A 19,344-nucleotide genomic window follows, 5' to 3' on the forward strand; every position below is an offset into this window, starting at 1 on the left:
AGGTTTTGATGAGCGCTGTGCACAGTGTTCAGAAGTAAACTGGGGTCTTACTGATGGAGGCAGATTTTATTGCAGAACTTGTCACAATGTTATTGAGGTAAAAATAGGCCTATAGACTGCTTTATTTTGATAATGTCCTGGTTTTAGGTTATAAAAATGCTATGTGGTGTGACCTGGGTGCCCTAACACCACTGCCTGGATATTGCTGTGCTGCAGCACGGCACCGCTGTGACACACTGACATGTGACAGCTGTATGTCCAGGACAGTAATAATCTATTTTTGCTAATTTTGAATAAAATATTTGTCTGTTTTAAGAGAACAGAACAAGTAATTCCATTACGTTTTATGATGGGGGCGATTGATGCAAATTAGGTCTGGCATTTTCCTTGCTAAGATGTGTTATTATTTTGCAGAGAACTCGAGAAGTTGTAAGCACCGATGTTATTCCTAATGCAAGAATCCAGACAATCTCCAAAGGCTCTAGAAGTCAGAAAAAAACTGGTACGTACATAAAACTCTCTATTCTGCGTAAGAGTGGATGCACTGATTTGCTGAGCACATTGTATTCAACTGTGGCTGAAAGCAGATAGCTAAAAAGGACCAAGAACAGGAATGTAATGCATCTCCACACAATGCCAGAGCCTTGAGCAGCCTCAGTGAGTTCCAGAGGCACAGGTGGCTTCCATGAAGTTGGTGGATGTTGTGCTTGGTTAGGCTTGGTGTTTCTGCCACTTGGATTTATGCAGGCTGCTGCTCACTGAAGATGGTGCATGGTGTTCATTCAGATGTGGTGATCCCTCTGTTCCTTCCTTGTGATGAATGTCACAAAAGAGCAATGTGTGTGTGTAAGTGAAATGTGGCAATGGTCCCACTCTGAAAATGTGCGTCCAGCTTGTCCTATGGGGCAAGCTACGCAGAGATTTAAGGGGATGGGATTTTGTGCAATTAAAGTAGCTAGTCTGAGATAGCTTGGTGATACATATTTTATCCCAAGTCACTCTGCATTAATTTCATGATTCAAAAGAGCAGTGGTCATTATATATGGTGATATGCTTTGCATGTTATAGTAGAGTTGCTGCTGGAGCTGTGTATGTGTACTGATGGCTGGAGAGTTGTTTTGCTATTGTGGCCACTTTCAAAAAGCAAAAATGCATTACAGTGCTACATGAAGCACAGGGCTATCTTCATCTCTGAGGAGCTGACCTATCTTCACTGTACTGCAGTGGCAGGAGATGACTACATTCCTTTGAAAAGAACAATTGTGGGAAGTTGAAGGGAGGAGTGAAGAAAGGCCTTAACACCTCCACCTGCCTTTCTCCTGCATTGCTTCAAAAGTCAGTGCTGGGACTTTGTGCCTTTTACTTCTCACGTTGAGCTTGTTATTAGCAATCCCCCATGCTTCTTAGCTTCATACAGTCCCCTCTGCAAGTGCAGTTGCACGAGGCTATGACAGTTTATTTTCATACATGTGCAGGATTAAGCTGTATCTGTGGTTAACAGGTAAAGCCAGCATCCTTAATGCACAGGAGTAACTTGGGGCAGATAACTTCCAATCACACCTTGCATCTCATCATCTTAGAAGGAAAAATAATAACAGCTATGAGTGAATGCAGAGAGAGTTGGGAGCTACAGACACATTTTTTTAGACCAAGAGCATGTGGAAAGGATTTATAAATATGGAGAGGTATGGTGGAAAATAAATAAAATGGAGTCTGAGGAAACAGTGAATAGATTGGAGCAGGCCTTAGGAAATTCATCTTATGCTGAGGTATGATAAGAGCTCTGAATGTCTGAGAAACTTTCAGTTAAACCTGTATGATTCCATGAGAGACAGTGGTGAAGAACACGGTGATTTATATATATATATTTTAATATCTGCCTGATGAAGTACTGCAGTGTAATGTGTTCCAGTTTTTCATGCTCAAGATAGGGAAGAAAAGACATCTCATTTTTTCAACAACAGGTCCTACTTTAAAACCGGTCACTAGGCAACTCTCTCCTCATTTACAAATGCCGTGTTAGAAATGATAGTGAAATATATTAGTATTTGGAAATGTGGTTAGAACATCACTTCTTCAGTAATATTTCTTCTTTCTTAAGCCTGTAAGTGGAAGTTAATGGAATATTCAATGTAATGGTCTTTGTTCTCGTATCTGAAGTTATTTCATAGAGATATGTCTCTGTCCTGGTACAAGATAACAGAATATTAAGTGAAAATACCTTGCTTAAGGTTTAAAAAACACTCTCTTTTTAATAGATGAAGGCTGGGAGTGGTATGTTTGTGAAGGCTTTCAGCTGGTACTAAAGCAACAAGCTGAAGCTTTGGAAGCATTAGGAGTGTGTCCACAAATGAAGGTATGTAGAAATCGGTTTGAATCCTACAAACTGTGAGTTGTGCACACTGTGAGTGTGCAGCAGGGGTGTTATTTAATGATACTATAATTTTTTGGGTCAATCAAATCCCTCTCTTAAAAAAAAATATATATATTGAGCGCACCTGAACAAACTTAATTTTCCTCATAGTTATAAAACATGAATTAAAAACTGAAAGTATTGAAATCAGAGCTAGAATATTATGTAGGTTCCTGAGTTAGCAATTACATTCTGTTTTCTCAGAAATGAATGGTTTTCTAAACCTTGTACTAATTGCTGTCCATTTGTATTTACCAGGATGAAATTCTATGCAACTTTTGGAGGCGTTACCTTCAGAAGAGCCAACAGGCATATTGCAACAGACCAGCTGGTGAAACTATCAAGGCATTATCAGTAAGTGAAAAGCTCAGATCCTATGAGATGTTAGTTATCTTTTTTAAAGAGTAACAACAAAAAACTTTCTTTAAGCTGCCTACCTAACTCACATTAATCTCACTCCAATGAGAATATCTTCTAAATGGAATACCACATGCCCAGTCTCCTGAAGTTACTTATTTCATTAAACTTTGCTTCTATAAATTACCTCCTCTCTGGTCATTGTAGGTGATTGAGATGTAACAGAATCACAAAGAAAATTTTTTTTCAAGGTTTCTTTACGTGCTGGTGATTCATAGAGCAGGTAAATATGTGAACAGCTTGGGTTTCAACTTAGTGTACTAGATCTTCTATCTGTTATGCTCTATTTGGTTTTATTCAGATTAAAAGAGTAACTAACAGTAGATAATACTGTGTCTTATTTACAAAAAACAGGTATGTGATAGCAGTACAGATATGGACAGTGAACCAGAGCAACCTAGCCTGCTTCATTTTTTATCTGTCTCTGAAAGTGATGGGGATCTACAGACAGATTGCAGCTATGCCTCATCAGTTGGCAAGGTCTCAGGTAGGAGCAATGAAGTGAGGTATCTGGAAAACATTCTTGTACACGACTTGGGTGTATTTGTGTAGAATTATTTGGAAGGACTTTTTGATACGTAGCTGGAAAGTGTAGAGTTTTCAATCCTATTTGCCACAGAGGTATTTTATATTCTATCTGTAGCAGAAAACTTCTTTTTTTTTTCCCTCTAAAGTTGAACATGTCCTGGAAATGCAGAGAGAAGTTATATCTTATAGCCATTTGCCCCATGCATCCTGTTTGAAATGAGGAAAGAAAAAGCTATTTTATCTGCAAAGCTACATGTTCCTAACAAGTCCTAACTTCTATTTTAAAAACAAGAGTTGATTCTCTCGTTTCCTTTTTGTTCTTCACGTTGTGGTTTTTTTTTCTGTCCTATATGTATTTTTCTATTTTTTTTCTTAACAGTGTTTTTGGTACTTCTGTTTCTCTTGTCCTGCATTATGTTTACTATCCTTATAGCCTTTTTCATGCAAAATCTTGTATCATTCCTTCAGCTTCTCCTTTCTGTTCAGAAATGAGCTTGAAAACATTGACAGAATTCTAAACATTTTAATTAAAACATTACAGAAAATTGGAATCTTTGGTGTTAGTGGGCAAGTATAATTTCAGGCAGTGCTGTGATGTCTGACAATGGAAATACAACTCAAAGCATATTTGAACGTTTTTGCTTGCACTTCGAGTTTCTGATTGTTCTTATATGCTTGATTCTTTGTCTTTTCCTTCTTTGTCAGTTTCAGTGTTTGCTATTCCATGTTATGAGGTCCTCTTTATGTTCTACTTCTGTTCTTCTATGATATTGTCTGTCTATCATCCAAATAATATAATCTTGTCCTTCTGTATTTTTCTCTTTATTTCATACAATCCAGAAATGAAAACAGAATGAGAAACTTGAGCTACAGCAGTTAGAAATATTAAGAAACTTCAAAACTCTTGAACAGGATTAGAGAGGGGAAAACGGGGCAAGATTAGCGACACAAACTTTTGAGAACATAATGCAAGCACTTTTCATTCTAATATACTAAAATGTTAAGATTTGCAGGTAAAAAGTCTCTGTATGGTCATACACAGCAGATTCAGGGTGTTTTACAAATAAGTCTTAAGCAGGAAAGAACACAGTGAAAAAATTCTAGTGAAAATACTTAGTTGAATTCTTTCCTTTCAGATGTCTAAAGGAACTCCTTTCTTTTTTAGGAGTTGTGCCTCCTATATGTTTAAAAGTCAGCATTAAGATAGGACATAATTTAATGTGTTCTCCTTGGTCTGTTGTTTTGGAGAACAGATTAAGTAGTCATACCTATTTCACTAAAAGCCTTTGAAGTAGATAAGAGCTCAGTGACAGTAAAAGCATATTCTGGAGCAGTCAAAGAAGCACAGCAATTATTTACTATATTGAAATTTGATACAAGTAATACTAGATGTGCTCTAGTAAGACCATAAATTGTGGTGAAGATTGATTCATTTCCTCTTAGTGCCATTTCTACTGAGTTATTGCTACAGACTGGAAACCTCAACGCTCTCCTAAAAGGCTGCTCCAACATGCAATTGTTGTGGGGTTTTTTTTGTTTTATTATTTTTTGGTTATTTTTTGTATAGGGATAATAGCAAATTCCACTGAGTATAGTGCTGAGATATTACCAGGGAAGCCTATTAAACTCTTAAATTATTAGATGTGTGTAATTGTATGTTGTCATGTCTTGCGTAAGCTACAAGAAATAAAAGGAAATTGTGCTATCATTAAAGCCACAAATATAATGAGGATTATTCTAAATTGAGTTGAATGTGAAATTAATAATGAAGCTGCAGTCGTGAAGCTGCCTAAGCACATGTATCCATGCAAAAGGTGAAACTGTTGATTGAAAAGATTAACTGAAGGCTGCTGCCTTTATTCTCCAGCACACCTATACGCAACAGTCATCTTAGGATCCTCTCATCTAGTCTGTCCCCTGCGTGCTGTCCCTCTTTTGAGGAGCCAGTAGGTGGCATCAAAGACTAATTCTGACTCAGAAACACAATACCTGCGGTTCTGCCTTCCAGTGTGACAGTGGGTGCCAGACCTCTGCCTGCTGCCACCTCACAAACCTGGCTTTCACCTACCAACTTAACCACGGGGCTGCCCAGCTCCCTGCTCAGGCTGCTCGCTGTGACCCAGCAGCTCCCAGCTGTGCATCAGACTTCACACTTTCTGCCCAGGCTGGGAAACTGTGGGATAGTCACTACAGAGTCAGAGTTGATGTTTTGTGTTGGTGTGCTTTAGAAACGAAACATTTTCGTTTATCCTGGCATATTCATGATGTAGGGAAGAAGAGCTTTTCAGGTTTTGTTCCTCCTTCCCTGATCTCCCAGGTTTCACTGCTGAAAAGGTTCCTAACTCAAAGTCAATCCCATAAATTAAGTTTCTCATTGCTCTTCTCTCTGTTTAGTGATTCATCTCAGTAAGAATATAGGAAGGTTTGGTTGTTTTGTGGTTCGTTTTGGTTTTCTTTAACCTTCTTTACCATTTGATACTTCTGTGTTCTCAAGTTTTTTGTTTTTTTTTTTAATTGAATTTAAATTAAAAAAACCCAACAACCTACTTTATGGCAGATGGATACACACCTTAACTTCAGTAAAGTCTTTGCAGTGTAGATTGTGTTCTTGTTAAAGCTGTGACAATGCAGAAGCTTAAAACTGTGTTCTAATCCCCATCTCCAAGGTGTTGGTTTAAGCACATAGAATTTTTCCTCATTTCTCCACTGCTCCCTTATCTGTCAAATGGAAAATAGTATTTCCAGCTCATGACTGTGGTTAAACTCAGACTTCTGAAAAGCTGTAAGTGTCAATCCCACCAAAAGGTCCAGAGACGAAAAGGTTCTGTTTTTATGGGTTTCTGAATGAGGTCTCTTTTCATGTGATCCAGTATTTCAACTGAGATGGCTGTTTAGGGGACAGGTTGTTGTCTCATATAATGGCAAATGAATAAATTAGAATGAAGCTGTTTAGCAGTAAAAGTACCTTGACTATCAGACAACTGCAGAGTAATGATTTGGAAATGTTATTAGTTGCTGAACAATAGTACCTGTATGTTCCTTTGTCTTGTTTTCTGTACCCTATGGATTGTGTGTATGTTGTATCAATTACTTTTTTTCTCTTCTGTTTTTAACATATACCAAAGAAAGCACCTCTGTATGCTCTGGGTCAGTAGATGGTAGCTTGTACGTAAGGAAGAACCGAAAGGAGAAATTGAGGATGTCAATGCCAATGACCCTTTCGTTTTGTTACATGGCATTACTGTGGCTGAAAGAACCAATGACGTTATCTGAGCTCTTAAGGTATGAATGGTCTCTGCTGAGATGGTTGTTGCTTTTATAACTAATATTTTTTTTTAATGGGACCTTTACTGTTACCTTGTTACTAATTTGTTCAGTGAGGAGTCCCTTATGTTTGGTATCCATAACTATGCTCCGACAGAAGAATTTGTGCAGCTGTTTCATGAGAACATTCTCTTCCGTTGTTTGCTCTGAAGCTCAAAGACCTGCCAAGAAGGTTTAGGAGCTAAAGAAGCTTTTAGTCCTTCTCCTTTGAAATTTCTTTAGATTCACTGGAGTGGTAGGCATGGTCGCATTTTTGCTATTTTTGCTGTTGTCAGCATGCCAAAACTAAATGAGTAAATGTTCCCTGGGACTTGCGTCAGTGTCATCATGCAAACAATGCCAGCAGTATACAGAGATCTGGAAGGTAACTAAGTAGCTTCACGTAAAGGAGTGGGGCTCGGAAATTAATATAGTGAGTTCTTCTTTGTCTTTATATCTTTGTATCTGTAATCATCAGAGTTCAGAATAAAGAGCTTTTAATACTGTAGATATAAAACAACATAATGCTATAGTTTGATGCTAAATATGGGGATTGTCAAGCTATTACTGACAATGTAGTTTTCTCCCCCCTAGGATGTGGGTAGGAATATATTCCTTGTTTTCTTAAAGGATTAAGCTGTCAATTTTTTTCTGTTGGTAGCAATAAATATTTTAAATCAGACCAAAGCAGCTTACATTCAGAAATTCTTAGCGCTGCTCTGTAAGACCTTTTGTATGCTGATTATTTTTTTTTTTTTTAACCGTTGTTGAAATAGTATCCATTTCTGGAAATATGGGGAAAATGTCTTTTTCTTTTTGCCAAAATGATCAAGAAACTGTAGGCGGGCAGATCAAATTGCACTTGGACAGAAAAAGGAAAAAGTGATTCAAGATTCAGTTGATAAGATGGGCTTCAGTTGTTGAATTTTATTTATTTTTTTTCAAGTATATAACCTGTGGACTAAAAGGCAAGGCAATACTTGTGATGGATATAACTAGTATTGCTGCTGAAGGTTTAATGCAAGGTGAGTTTATCCCAGTGCCTGATATGCCTCTCTGGATGCCAAAGCCCTGCGCTTTGCTAGCTTTGTACAAGCTTTCTGAGAGCGATGAAAAGTACTTTTGTGGCAAGAGAGGTTTGTAGGTCTTGAACTATAGCAATTAATACTGGGTACACTAAACTGATTAAACTGATGTTTAATCCTTTGATTTAAGTTCAGGAGATGGCTGTTGCCTTCATCAATCACAATCACACAAACTGTTGCATGTTTGCATAACTGGATATGCTGTTGTATAAAAGATGCTTTTAAAATGTTCAGCAACATGCACGCCATTCAGAATTCAGAGTAAGTACCCTGCAGTACAGAAGTAAATACTGAGTAGGTTAATAAACAGCAGAAATCAAAACCAACCTTCAGTAAGAAGGCAAAAACAAAAAGCTATGAATGTCAATTTAAGTCAGAATTGAATGCAGTAGTTTAGATGGACTGTGTTGATTCCATATTAATGGTGTATTGTTGTGTTTGAGCCTTCAAAATCTGGAGACTGCAGAAAAGATCCAAGAAAATTCAGAACCTGGAGAGCATCCTTTGTCTTTGTAAAAAAATAAAAATAAATAAATAAAAATCAGGTACCAAATACAGCAGAGAAAAGCATAATCAGAAACTAATAACTGGAAACTGAATTCAGATGATTTGAAAGAATGTATCATTTAATTAGGGACATCGTATGGGTTTAATAGACTCTATATAAGGCCATGAATCTAGTGGGGGATCAGAATGATTCGGTGACTTTAAATGCACTGAACATAAGAAGTGAATTAAATGCAAAAAGTGATGTTTAAAAGAATGCTGTTTGTATTGCAAAGTTTTCAATAGTTGTAGGAGACTGTAATTACATTATCATGTTTCCCTCCCTACCCTTAAAGTCTTTGCCTTTCACAGGCTTGATGAAGAAGGGGAGAGAATTCTAAACTGCATGAACTATCATCAAACTCTTGTTTTCTGACGGCTGAATATTTAAGCTCAAAATTCAGACAACGCTAACATTTTTGCATGTGCTGAGATACAGATCAAAATAGCAACAGAGCAGAGATGAAAACATGAAATATTCAGCATTACCTTTAAAGTCTCTGTAAGCAAATTGTGTTATTTAAACCATCTGAATTACAGTTGTGCTGCCTTGTTTTTTGTCCTCAGTTTGGTTTTCTCCCTGCCTGCAGTCAGCTGACTCCCGCTCCTCCCTTGTGACACATGCTTAGGCACCACACTGCGGCAACCTGCCAAGTTTTAAAGGATTTACTACACCAAAAATACACTCCTCCTTGCTACTTGACACACTTAGCAGAAAAACACTACAATTACCTCCTCTGGAAGGGACATTTTTGGTTTAAAAATAACATTTTAACAACCTTCTGCTCTAGTCCGCATAATAGTAAATCCTTTTCCACTGTGAGTAATCTCACAACGCTCTCTCTACATGCAGTGTATTCTTTAACTAATTAATAAAATGGGGATTTTGTGGAGGGAGAAGAAAATCAAGGTGCTAGGCTTCGAGAGGCTGAGAACTATTGCTTCTCAAATGAGGTTATACCTGGCTACTCCGGCAAGACTGAACTTGTAATCAGTTTGTGGCATTGCTGTGTGGCTTTAACAGATGCATCGTTTCCTTGTAGTATGCAGGATTTTCTTTGCACTTAGCCCTGACTAATGTATGCTGCTGTAATTAAAAGCACATGTGCTGTGCGCTGTATGGGCCATTCAGGCACTTCACTGATACAACTTTGTGTTTTGATCACCCATCTGTTAAATGACAGGGCTGGAAGAACAGCAGGCAGTTAAACTACTCTCAATTCCGTTTCAAATCCAGGCTTTTACAATAAGTGTTAAAATCCTGAATCATTGGCATGTTGCATTCACAGCAGAGTATTTATGCTGTTTCAGGGATTTTTGAAAAATAGAAACAGCTTTCCACCTGAGAGAAGAGCATGTTTTTTGCACAGAGACAGTAATTTCAGGCTAGGATAGGTGTCGTCATTGTTTTTTCAGCAGTTGCAGTGCTTTGACGTGGTAAAGCCAAGTTAGTGAGAACTTTTAAGAGTAAAAAACCAAAAACACACAACCACCACTTTTGTAGGCGTTGTTTGTCTCTTGTATTGCCTCATCATAGATACTGCTTGTTTTCTCTTGTGCTGGGTGCTAGCATTCACCCAGCTGTTGATACATTAGCTGAAAGCAGATCAGAAAACTAATTTTGCAGAAGAAAGTTTCAGTGGGCGTTTTAGTGCCGTGTAATTTGCTTCAACACGATCCCTTTCCACGTTGTGCTGGCAATAGTGTCAGCAGTCTGGAAATCTGTCTAAGTCAAACCCTAGAAAACAAAAGACTGTTTTCAGTCTAGTCCTCAGTAGAAGTGACACAAGTGCTTTTGTCAGCAGGGAGGAGGCAGGAGTGTGATGCAGAGGGCAGCAGGGAGGGTGGGATTTCCCATTTGGGAGGCAGCAAGCTGTTACGGGTGGCTTAGCTGAAATCGAGGCCACACCACACCCTGTGCCTTGATTGTTTGTCCTCCAGCTGGTGCTGTGCTTGCTCAGGAGTTGCTGCTCTCAGTTTCTTGGAGCCACCTCTCAGATCTGGCAGCTAATTTTGTGAGTGCTCCTTACCAGGTGTCGGTGCTTGCAGTCAGCTGAGCCGCTTGTGTGCTTCCCTCCTCCTGGCACTGCAAAGCCAGTTGTGGCACTTGTGGGAGCTGCCTGTTAGTCTCTGATTGTTAGATGACAGCCTTCTTTCCTTCTGATAGTAGGGTCACAGGGACGTTTTTGCTGCTCCTGTGAGTTAAATTTGTGGAAGATAATGGTAAGCTCCAGGAGCACACAGCTGGAACAGGAGGAGGGAAGTACAACTAGTCATGGTTTTGGTTGTTTCAGTCCATTTTGTCAAACCATTCCTCAGGCTGAAGTTGTTCGGTTTATTGCAGTTTGACTGCACAGAGCCACAGAGCTGCCGGGCAGCTGCCCAGCACATGAGGCATGGTGGCAAGCACACAGCGGGTGCTGGGTCTGGGTGGTAACCTCAGCAAGCACGTGGGGCAGCACACATTGCCAGTTGTAGTAACTGGCTCTTAACACAGAATTTTAATCAGTTTCCCTACATGTACTTTGTAATATCCAGCAAGGAGTGATGAAGATGCTGTAGTGGAAAAGAAAAGGTGGGTTTGTGCCCTGCCGTGCGTGAGGGGAGAGGTGAGCGCTCTGTCAGGGAGGACATTGTTCTGCCTTGGTCTTGTTTTGTTCTCCAGACACAATGTGAGTGGCAGTGACAGATGGCTGTGCGCTATGAGGAACTTGGTCAGCTGCTGGGAGGGGACTCTGGTGATCAGGGTGTGCAGGTCCTGTCCTCTGCTGGGAGCAGATGCAGAGCCTGGCTTTACCAATACTGTAGGAGTTTGTAGACCTTGCCAGTCTGTGTAGCAAGATCAGAGGGATGTTGTGCAGAAAGAAGGCACAGCTGGTGCAGGGTAGAAAATTGTTTTCAGATCTGATACCATTTAAAGAACGGTCTGGTCTGTTTGAAGCGTTAACTTAGTCTGATCTAAATTATTACTCAAATTCTGAAGAAAAGTAATCCAGGAAGGCAGTTCTGAGCCCTATGAAGGGTTGTCAGTAGGCTTTAATCTGGAACGAGAGCAGTGCCCGTTCTGTCATGAAGCTCCAGGCTTGAGCAGTGCTTGCTTTGCCTGTTGTGAGCATCAGTATTGGATAAGCACAGGGTTTGGAGGTGCTGGTGTCTTGTTATTTGTTGCTGAATCCCACAATAAGGATCTGGGGGAAAAAAAAAATCCAAAATACTACTGTAAACTACATGTCAGTTTTTAGTGAAAAATGCATTATTTGGGTGCAAATGCGAAATAAATGAATTTGGATTTTATTAGCATGCAAAATAATTTCTCACTGAAATTATATTTTTTTTCTTAATCAGATTACAGAATGTAATTATCAGAGTTGTGGTTCTGGGTGTGTGTCCATAATTCTCTGACTCCCCCCCCCCACTGTTGCCTCACTCACAGCAGAAAGTGTTTCATCTTCATTTTGTAAAATTTACCTACAGCATTAACGTTTTGAAAGAAAGACAAGAAAGAAAGAAAGCAGTTTCAAAAACACAGGAGCTGAAGAATGTGCAGAACAAACTGTATGTGAGGCTGCTGATTGTAAGCTTGCTGTGGTGACATCACCATTTGTCAGTCATAGCTGAGCTTGAATTTAAAGGCCTGTTAAAGGATGGAGCTGATGTTCATCCTGTGGAGCATTTAGGGGTGTGGAATTCAGATAGTATTGCTTAGGCAGTATAATACAGACGTTGTTTTGAACCAGAAATTGATACATGGATTAACTGTAGGACAAACATGCTTTTGTTGTGCTAACTGCTATTTGTGTTCGCTTTTTTACGCAGGTTTGTTGTTGAAGGTCATATTCCATATTTCAATGCTTATCAGCACTTTCCAGAGAAGATGAAGTTATACGGCCTTGATCTTAGGATCTTTTGTGTTGAGGTATTTTTTTTTTTTTTCTTTAAATAATAGATTAAAAACAAACAACCAGTTAATTTATCTTGTGGTATTTTAATTTTTGAATAATGTACTAATAAATTGATTAAGTCTATTCTTACATTGTAGAGTTCAGGTTTCACATTCTTGGAGTCTGTGCAGAATGCAGTGCAATCAGAGACCCTCTGCGCTTTAATTGTTAACCAGTCTAATTAGGCTAATTACCTAAGTTAAAACAAATTCAGTAAATATTTGTTGGGAATACCTTTTTTCTCAACTTCTGTTGGAAAGTTCAGAAATAGGATTTGGTTTCATGTCTGAGGGCTACGTGGTATTTGTGTAAAACTACCAAAAAACCTTCGTCTTCATCCTTTGCGTTTGTGCCTCTCAAAGTGGTTACATAGAACTTGAGTTTTGGCCCCAACTAAATCAAAAACAAACAAAAATCCCAGTTGAAGTTTTTGCGTGAGCTGTAGCATAGGAGTTGTACCACACCTCAGAATGGGAGGTCTGGTTTGCAGAAAGGAGATCCCAGTTGCCCAGGGAGGATCCCAGACATTTTTGACTACGTGATTGGGCTGAAAATTGCAGAAGAAAACATCAAGGTGTTTCCTAGATCTTATGTTTCAGAACCGATCTTACTGCTCATTACAACACAGAGATTACCAATCGTTTATCCACCTGTATCCAGTTTTGACATCTGAGTTTTGAGATATTCAGGAGACCAGGTGTCTTGGAGCAGGAAGTCAGATTGTGCAGTATTCTATCCTCAAAGCACGGCCTATGTTCTTTTCTCCTTGGTATTCTGTATATGATATTCTGTAGACAGTTATCCTCAAAATCTTCTCTGATAGTGACAGGACAAGAGAGAATGGCTTTAAACTAACAAGAGGGAGATTTAGGTTAGATGTTAGGAGGAAGTAATCTACTCAGGGCAGTGAGGCCCTGGCACAGCTGCCCAGAGAGCTGTGGGTGCCCCATCCCTGCAGCTGCTCAAGGCCGGCTTGGGTGGGTCCTGGGCAGCCTGAGCTGGTGGGGGGCAGCCAGCCCATGGCAGGGGTTGGGTGGGTGGGCTGTGAGGTCCCTTCCAACCCAACCATTCTCTGATTCTGTGGAAAAACGTTTTATCAAATTATGGTCATTAAAGCATCTTACATGCCTTGTTATTCATGTCATTATTTGTTGCATTTCAAGTCTGGTGAATGCAAACTGAGAATATTTTCAAAAACATAGCTGTTTCACAAGGTTATTCAATAGTTGTTTGGGGTTTTTTTGTTATTTTCTTAACCATTTTTTTAGTAAATTTAATTGTGTCCTGTGCTGGCTGACTGCAACCCAAATTTTAATCAAGTAGTAGTTACATGGTTGCTTAAGATACAAAATCATAATAAGCTGCCATCTTATCAGTTAAACATAGATGAATTATAACTCAGTAAGAGTCACCATAGGTATAAGTGCTCTCAGTGGCTTAAAAACCTGTTTTCAGTAACAATTTTCCAGGTATCCAGCATACACTAAATTTGTGGAAGGTTGAAGTTATTAGAGCTTTAAAAAAATAAATGCAGTAGTTACTACAAGGTGAGTTGCATCTGCTTTCTATCTACATAGTTGTGTGTGTATGTCCAACATTTTTTACTCTCATTGTCATTCAGTTGTTGGAACTGAATGCATGGAACATAGCTTGTCTTAGCATTTCCAGTCAGTGAGTTCAGTGCTGCGTGTAATACAGGGATGGAGTCTATATCACTGATGGTATTTCGTTGTCTTGCTTGCAATTTAGGAGTTGGAGGTGGTGAAAAAACATTATATCTGGGAAGAGAGGCTGAGGGGGCAGAGGTTTTTTATCCCTGAGCAGGGGCTTCATTGCAGTAAAATGAGTAAGTGCTCAATAGAAAGGAGTGCAGATGGAATCAGACTCCTTTTGCTGAACATCAGAAACAATGGGCAAGACTCAGTGGGCACGTTTTGGAAAAACAGGAGCTTTAATTTAAACATAAGATTTTCTAATTTATTTATATATATATATTTTTTTTAACATAGTGTAAGGGTGACTGAACACTGGAACAGGCTGCCCAAAACTACTGTGAAGCCTCCATCTTTGGAAATGCTCAAAGCCTGAGTGAGTGGACACGGTCCTGAGCAACCTACTGTAGTTGGCCCTGCTTTGAGCAGGGGATGGGCTCAGTGATCTCCAGGGATTCCTTTTGATCTCCAGTGTGCTGTGATCTTAATGGTGTAGCATGCCTTGTATTCTCTGTCACATCTTCAGTGTAGGTGGCAAATAAATTATGCAGGATTTAGTAATGGAACAGATAATAAGAAGGGTGTTTTCTGTATTTTTGCATTCAGCACAGGGTGAGCTTTGCTTAAAACCATCCACAAAGGTTTCTGTTTCTGGACACCTGTCTGGACACAAATGTGTCAGGCCATAACAGGAGATAAGCACTATCTCACAAGTATTTTATGAAGGATAAAAGTTCTTTATTCATGAGCTTTGTGTAAAATGGGAAATGAGTTAGTTATCTTCCATACGTATTCATTTTTGCCATTGCTCTCCTTTTTAAGCCTTCATTTCATTACACATCCACTGTGCTTATCCCTTCCTCTATTAAAATCATGTGTGTTAAAAGTTAGCATTTGAGAAGTGGGTTTTATCTAAAAGTATGTTCATGGGGCAAACAGCAGCAGTAGCAGGATGCTCCTGCTTAGTTCTTAATTCGGAATTTCTAACTTCCCAAGACAGCAGAAGAAAAGGAAATGTTCATCTTCTGCTGTGGGGGGGGAAAAAAAAGCTTTTTGCTAAAGCAGACTCATAGCAGTCTCCACAATATTTGGGTTTTTTCTTTCTTGGTGACTTTTTTTATGGAGGAGATCAAGGTTTCTTCTTCCTATTTGCAATTCAGTTAACTATAGTTAATCGCTCATAATCTGAAGGCATTTGCCAGTAGTTAACGCATCTTTGATGAACAGTCATCTCTTTTAGGTGGAAATCATTTTTGTTTCCTTATTGCAGAGGTTATTTACCTTTAAAAGCCTACTAGTGTTGGACTTAAAACTAGCTTGTGTATCAGTAGTAGTATATATAAAGCTCTGTGGCTAATTTGATTTCTAGCTTTTTTTTTTTTTTTGTATAGCATTTGTCCTCTGGTGAAGCACCTACACCTAATTCTTTTTTTTTTTTTAATTCCTTCTTGATTGCAGGTTGATATTTCATTATTATTTTATGTGCCTGGGAATAATTTTTGGTTTGATTCTCAAGTTATTGACACACACGCAAACTTACATGTCTATAGGTAAGCAGATGATTCCCATGCCTCTTGTGCAACTTGATTTACCGAAGTATTGAAGATAACAGACACGTCAGTTTGGAGTGTGTGCTGTGTGGAACAGGATAGGTGTAGCCTCATAAATAGCTTTCAGATCCGGTTGTTCTGAAGAGCTCCTGGAATGGCCTTCATTTTAGACGCACGAGTATCCAGGCTTGGCGAGGAGCCAGATGTGTGTGTGACTTTGGTGAAGTTACCTTCGTTCAATCTCACCTATGGCATTCAAATAGCTCTTTTCTTCCTAAACCTGTTAATAGGTTTTTTTTCTAAGGGATGAAGGACTAGGAGAGAATGGATGGTCAGTGAACATTGGTCCTGGTGGACGACAGGTTGGCCATGAGCCAGCAGTGTGCCCTTGTGGCCAAGAAGGCCAATGGCATTCTGGAGTGCATTAAAAAGAGTATGGCCAGCAGGTCGAGGGAGATGATCCTCCCCCTCTACTCTGCCCTGGTAAGGCCTCATCTGGAGTACTGTGTCCAGTTCTGGGCTCCCCAGTACAAAAAAGACAGGGATCTCTTGGAAAGAGTCCAGAGGAGGGCCACAAAGATGGTGAAGGGCCTGGAGCATCTCCCCTATGAAGAAAGGCTAAGTGAACTGGGTCTGTTTAGCCTTGAGAAAAGATGACTGAGGGGGGACCTGATCCAGGTTTATAAATATCTGAGGTGTGGTGGCCATAGTGGTGAGGCCAGTCTCTTTTCAGTGGTACGTGGAGACAGGACGAGGGGAAACGGACATAAGCTGCAGCATAGGAAGTTTCGCACGAATGTGCGTAAGAACTTCTTCACGGTGAGGGTGACGGAGCACTGGAACAGGCTGCCCAGGGAGGTTGTGGAGTCTCCTTCTCTGGAGATATTCAAGTCTCGCCTGGACGCCTACCTGTGCGACCTGGTGTAGGGAACCTGCTTTGGCAGGGGGGTTGGTCTCGATGATCTCTGGAGGTCCCTTCCAACCCCTACAATTCTGTGATACTGTGGTCAGTCCTGTTCAGAGAGGACCACTGAACACTTCACTTTACAGAATAGTATTGATATGCTTTGTGGCCTAGGACTCTTCAAATCAGTTTATTTTCTGGTTTGTTTTAATTTTGATCTTAAATGTCTTCACCTACTTTCATCCTTTATTTCTTCATCATTGCTTCCTGATACTGAGTTGCCGTGATTTGCTCTGCCTTCACCAGATTTTTCCCTATACATTTAAACTTTTTCCCTTATTATGTATTTCATTCCTGTAAGTGTTTTTATGGTGTCTTCTCCTTCATTTTTTCCATTCTTATTTTTCAGCCTCGCTGAAAGGCCTTTTGTTATCTCTTTCTTCTCCCTGACACTGTCTTTCTTTCACACTTAATAGCTCATCATTCAGCATTAAAATGATATCTGTTGTCTGTATCAGTAATTGTGGGCAGTTCTCCATTGTGTTCAGTTTAATAAAAATTTTCATTTGTATTTATGATCTGATGTTGGGTTTGATAGGAAAAAGAGGAGCTTGAAAAGCAGTGCATATATTTGGTGCCCTAAGAAAAGGTGTAATTCATCTGAGTCTTCCTTTCCCTCAAGTAAGGAGTGCTAGGTGTTGGAATAGGCATCACAGTGTAATTCTCAAGTAGGATGGAAGACTCCTCAGCTCTTCTCAAAATGTTCTTCTTCAGTGCTGAGTTTTATTCTGTGATTCTATGATTTTTTGAGTTGGAGGAGTATATATCTTGCACGCATGCATGCGTACATCTTCTCTAGCTTTCATTATTATGTTTCTTTCTGCTTTTGATTGTGAAAGGCTTGCTGCAAGCATTGGCAGATGAACTTCTCTACAGTGAAACTCTTCGAGTCTTTGCTCTCTTCTTTTATAGCAGTCTATAGACTGTATTTTCTTCCTGTTCTTATGATTTTATTTACTTTTATTTTTATTTTTCTTAATTCTTAGCAGTACTTTTGTATCTATGTGTATCCATTGTATTAAAGGCAGTTGTGTTTTACTTCTTTGTTCTGCATGCCTTTTTTTTTTTTCCAGTGGAGCAGCTGTTTTTGTGTTTGAGGTGTGGATTTCTGCTGCCTTTTTATTTATTTGCTCCCCTTATATCAGCTAGCTTTCATAAATAAGGAGAATGCTCTTTTCAGAGAAGCAGCACCTGTAGATCTCCTTGTTGGAGCTGAAGCTTCCGCTGGCTCTCTCCTCTTATGACCTTATGAAAGTTGTTTGACTGACAGGGTATTTTTAGCTCCCATTTTTCCCATTGTCATTGTACTATTTTCTTCAGAATCCATGCCAGGCTAATCATTGTAGAGTTCCTGCATCTCCCCGTTTACATTTTTTAATATTAATTTTGTGTGTCCTTTGATCTTCAGAATTTCTTAAGATATTTTAAAAAAACAACATTTGTGTTTCAGAGAACTCCTGAGCTCCTCAGTTATTTCCTTGAAGCTTCTTGTGTGTAAATTTCCTAGGCCTATCCTTTGTGAAATACTTCATTTTATCAGATACTGCTTTACTTTTTTACAGGCATAAATTTTCTCTGCCTTCCGTATTATTTTAACAAGATGGATTCTTGTTCTTCTTCCAGATACAGAACGAACTTTATTCTTATTCCTATTTATTTCATGGCTTGCCTATTTACCTTGAAATTAAAGGTTCTTTTGGTGATGGTGGATTTTTTTTTTTGGTCTACTTTCTTTGCTGTGTACGGCTGAGTTGCCTTCACCTTTGATTTCATTGCAGAGTATCTACAATGCTGTTTCTTGCCTCTTTTATCCAGGAGATTGTTGTTGAGTTGTGCGCCTCCTGTTGTGTTCTCCCATTATCTCAAAAAAACAAGAGCTGTCAGGCAATACTAGTGACCAACCGATACTGTGTTTGGAGAGGCCTAACGTGCATCCTTTTAAGTCAGGAGCTGGGGATTTTTGTATATTTTACTGTCATAACTGAGAACAAGGTTTAAATTTGGAATTTGTATTCTTGTGCTGTTCAATGTTGGACGCCTTTGCTTCCAGGTTTGCAATGATTCTATAATGATAATCTCTTGTCTTACAGTGTAGCTACGTGTTGCTGAATTTTACCATGATGGCAGATGTCAAACCTCAGATTTTGCCCTTATTTCTAATTATTGTGATTATAGGCAAAATTATAATGGGAATACAGTTGTTAATACTTGTAACCTATAGACATTTTTTGCCTTGTGACCGTCTAATAATTTAGCTGCTCAGTAAGAGCTGTTTTGAATAAAATAGGGTTGCTCCACACATGCATATTTGAATCAACTCAGCATTGTTCAAGCATAGTAAAATCAGTTTTGTTTTGTAAATTTAGCTGATGAGTTTAAGAAGTTTAATACACCTCCTGGTTTTGATTTCCCTGTGAATATTGGGGGCAGAAGAACTGACGTTTAGCCTGGAGGAAATTATAAATGGGAGGATTTCTCATGGGTTAAGAAAAGAAATTTGCTAAAAACTTTGATGTTACCTACTGTATACAACAAAAACTAGAATTTGGCTGTAGTCTTGAGGCTTCAAGGTTAATGGCTCAATCTTAGAACTAATTTAACATTCATTCCTCATTAATTTCTAATAATCTTTGTCAAAGTGTAAAGGAGTTAGTGTAATTTATGCTAATAGGATTGATTGAATAAAGAAGGTATGCTATGACCAGAGGTAGAATCAGTATCGTAGGTTTCTTGAAAACTAGTTCTTCGCATTTATGGTACTGAATGGAGAATGTTCATCACTTAGATGTCTAACTTAGTCTATTGCCCAGCTTATTCATGCTGGAAACAGCTGTTTGCATTGTCTTGTAATGTACTTTGAGCTCCTTCTGTTTTCTTTCTCGAAG

The 19,344-nt window shown here is 39.1% G+C and overlaps 1 protein-coding gene across 1 annotated transcript in view; it reads left to right on the forward strand.

The window, feature by feature from the left end:
* Positions 1 to 467: 467 nt before the first annotated feature.
* The window catches only part of TAF1B (TATA-box binding protein associated factor, RNA polymerase I subunit B), a 44,634-nt gene continuing 25,757 nt past the window's right edge, over positions 468 to 19,344 (forward strand). The window contains exons 1-6 of the mRNA XM_019613276.2: positions 468 to 502; positions 2,259 to 2,356; positions 2,672 to 2,767; positions 3,185 to 3,317; positions 6,484 to 6,640; positions 12,109 to 12,208. Of these exons, the coding sequence (XP_019468821.1) occupies positions 2,351 to 2,356; positions 2,672 to 2,767; positions 3,185 to 3,317; positions 6,484 to 6,640; positions 12,109 to 12,208 (492 nt within the window). The 5' untranslated portion in view covers positions 468 to 502; positions 2,259 to 2,350. The remainder of the gene's footprint in view (positions 503 to 2,258; positions 2,357 to 2,671; positions 2,768 to 3,184; positions 3,318 to 6,483; positions 6,641 to 12,108; positions 12,209 to 19,344) is intronic.

The sequence above is a fragment of the Meleagris gallopavo genome, chromosome 2 (assembly GCF_000146605.3).
Source record: "Meleagris gallopavo isolate NT-WF06-2002-E0010 breed Aviagen turkey brand Nicholas breeding stock chromosome 2, Turkey_5.1, whole genome shotgun sequence".
NCBI classification, from domain to species: Eukaryota; Metazoa; Chordata; class Aves; order Galliformes; family Phasianidae; genus Meleagris; species Meleagris gallopavo.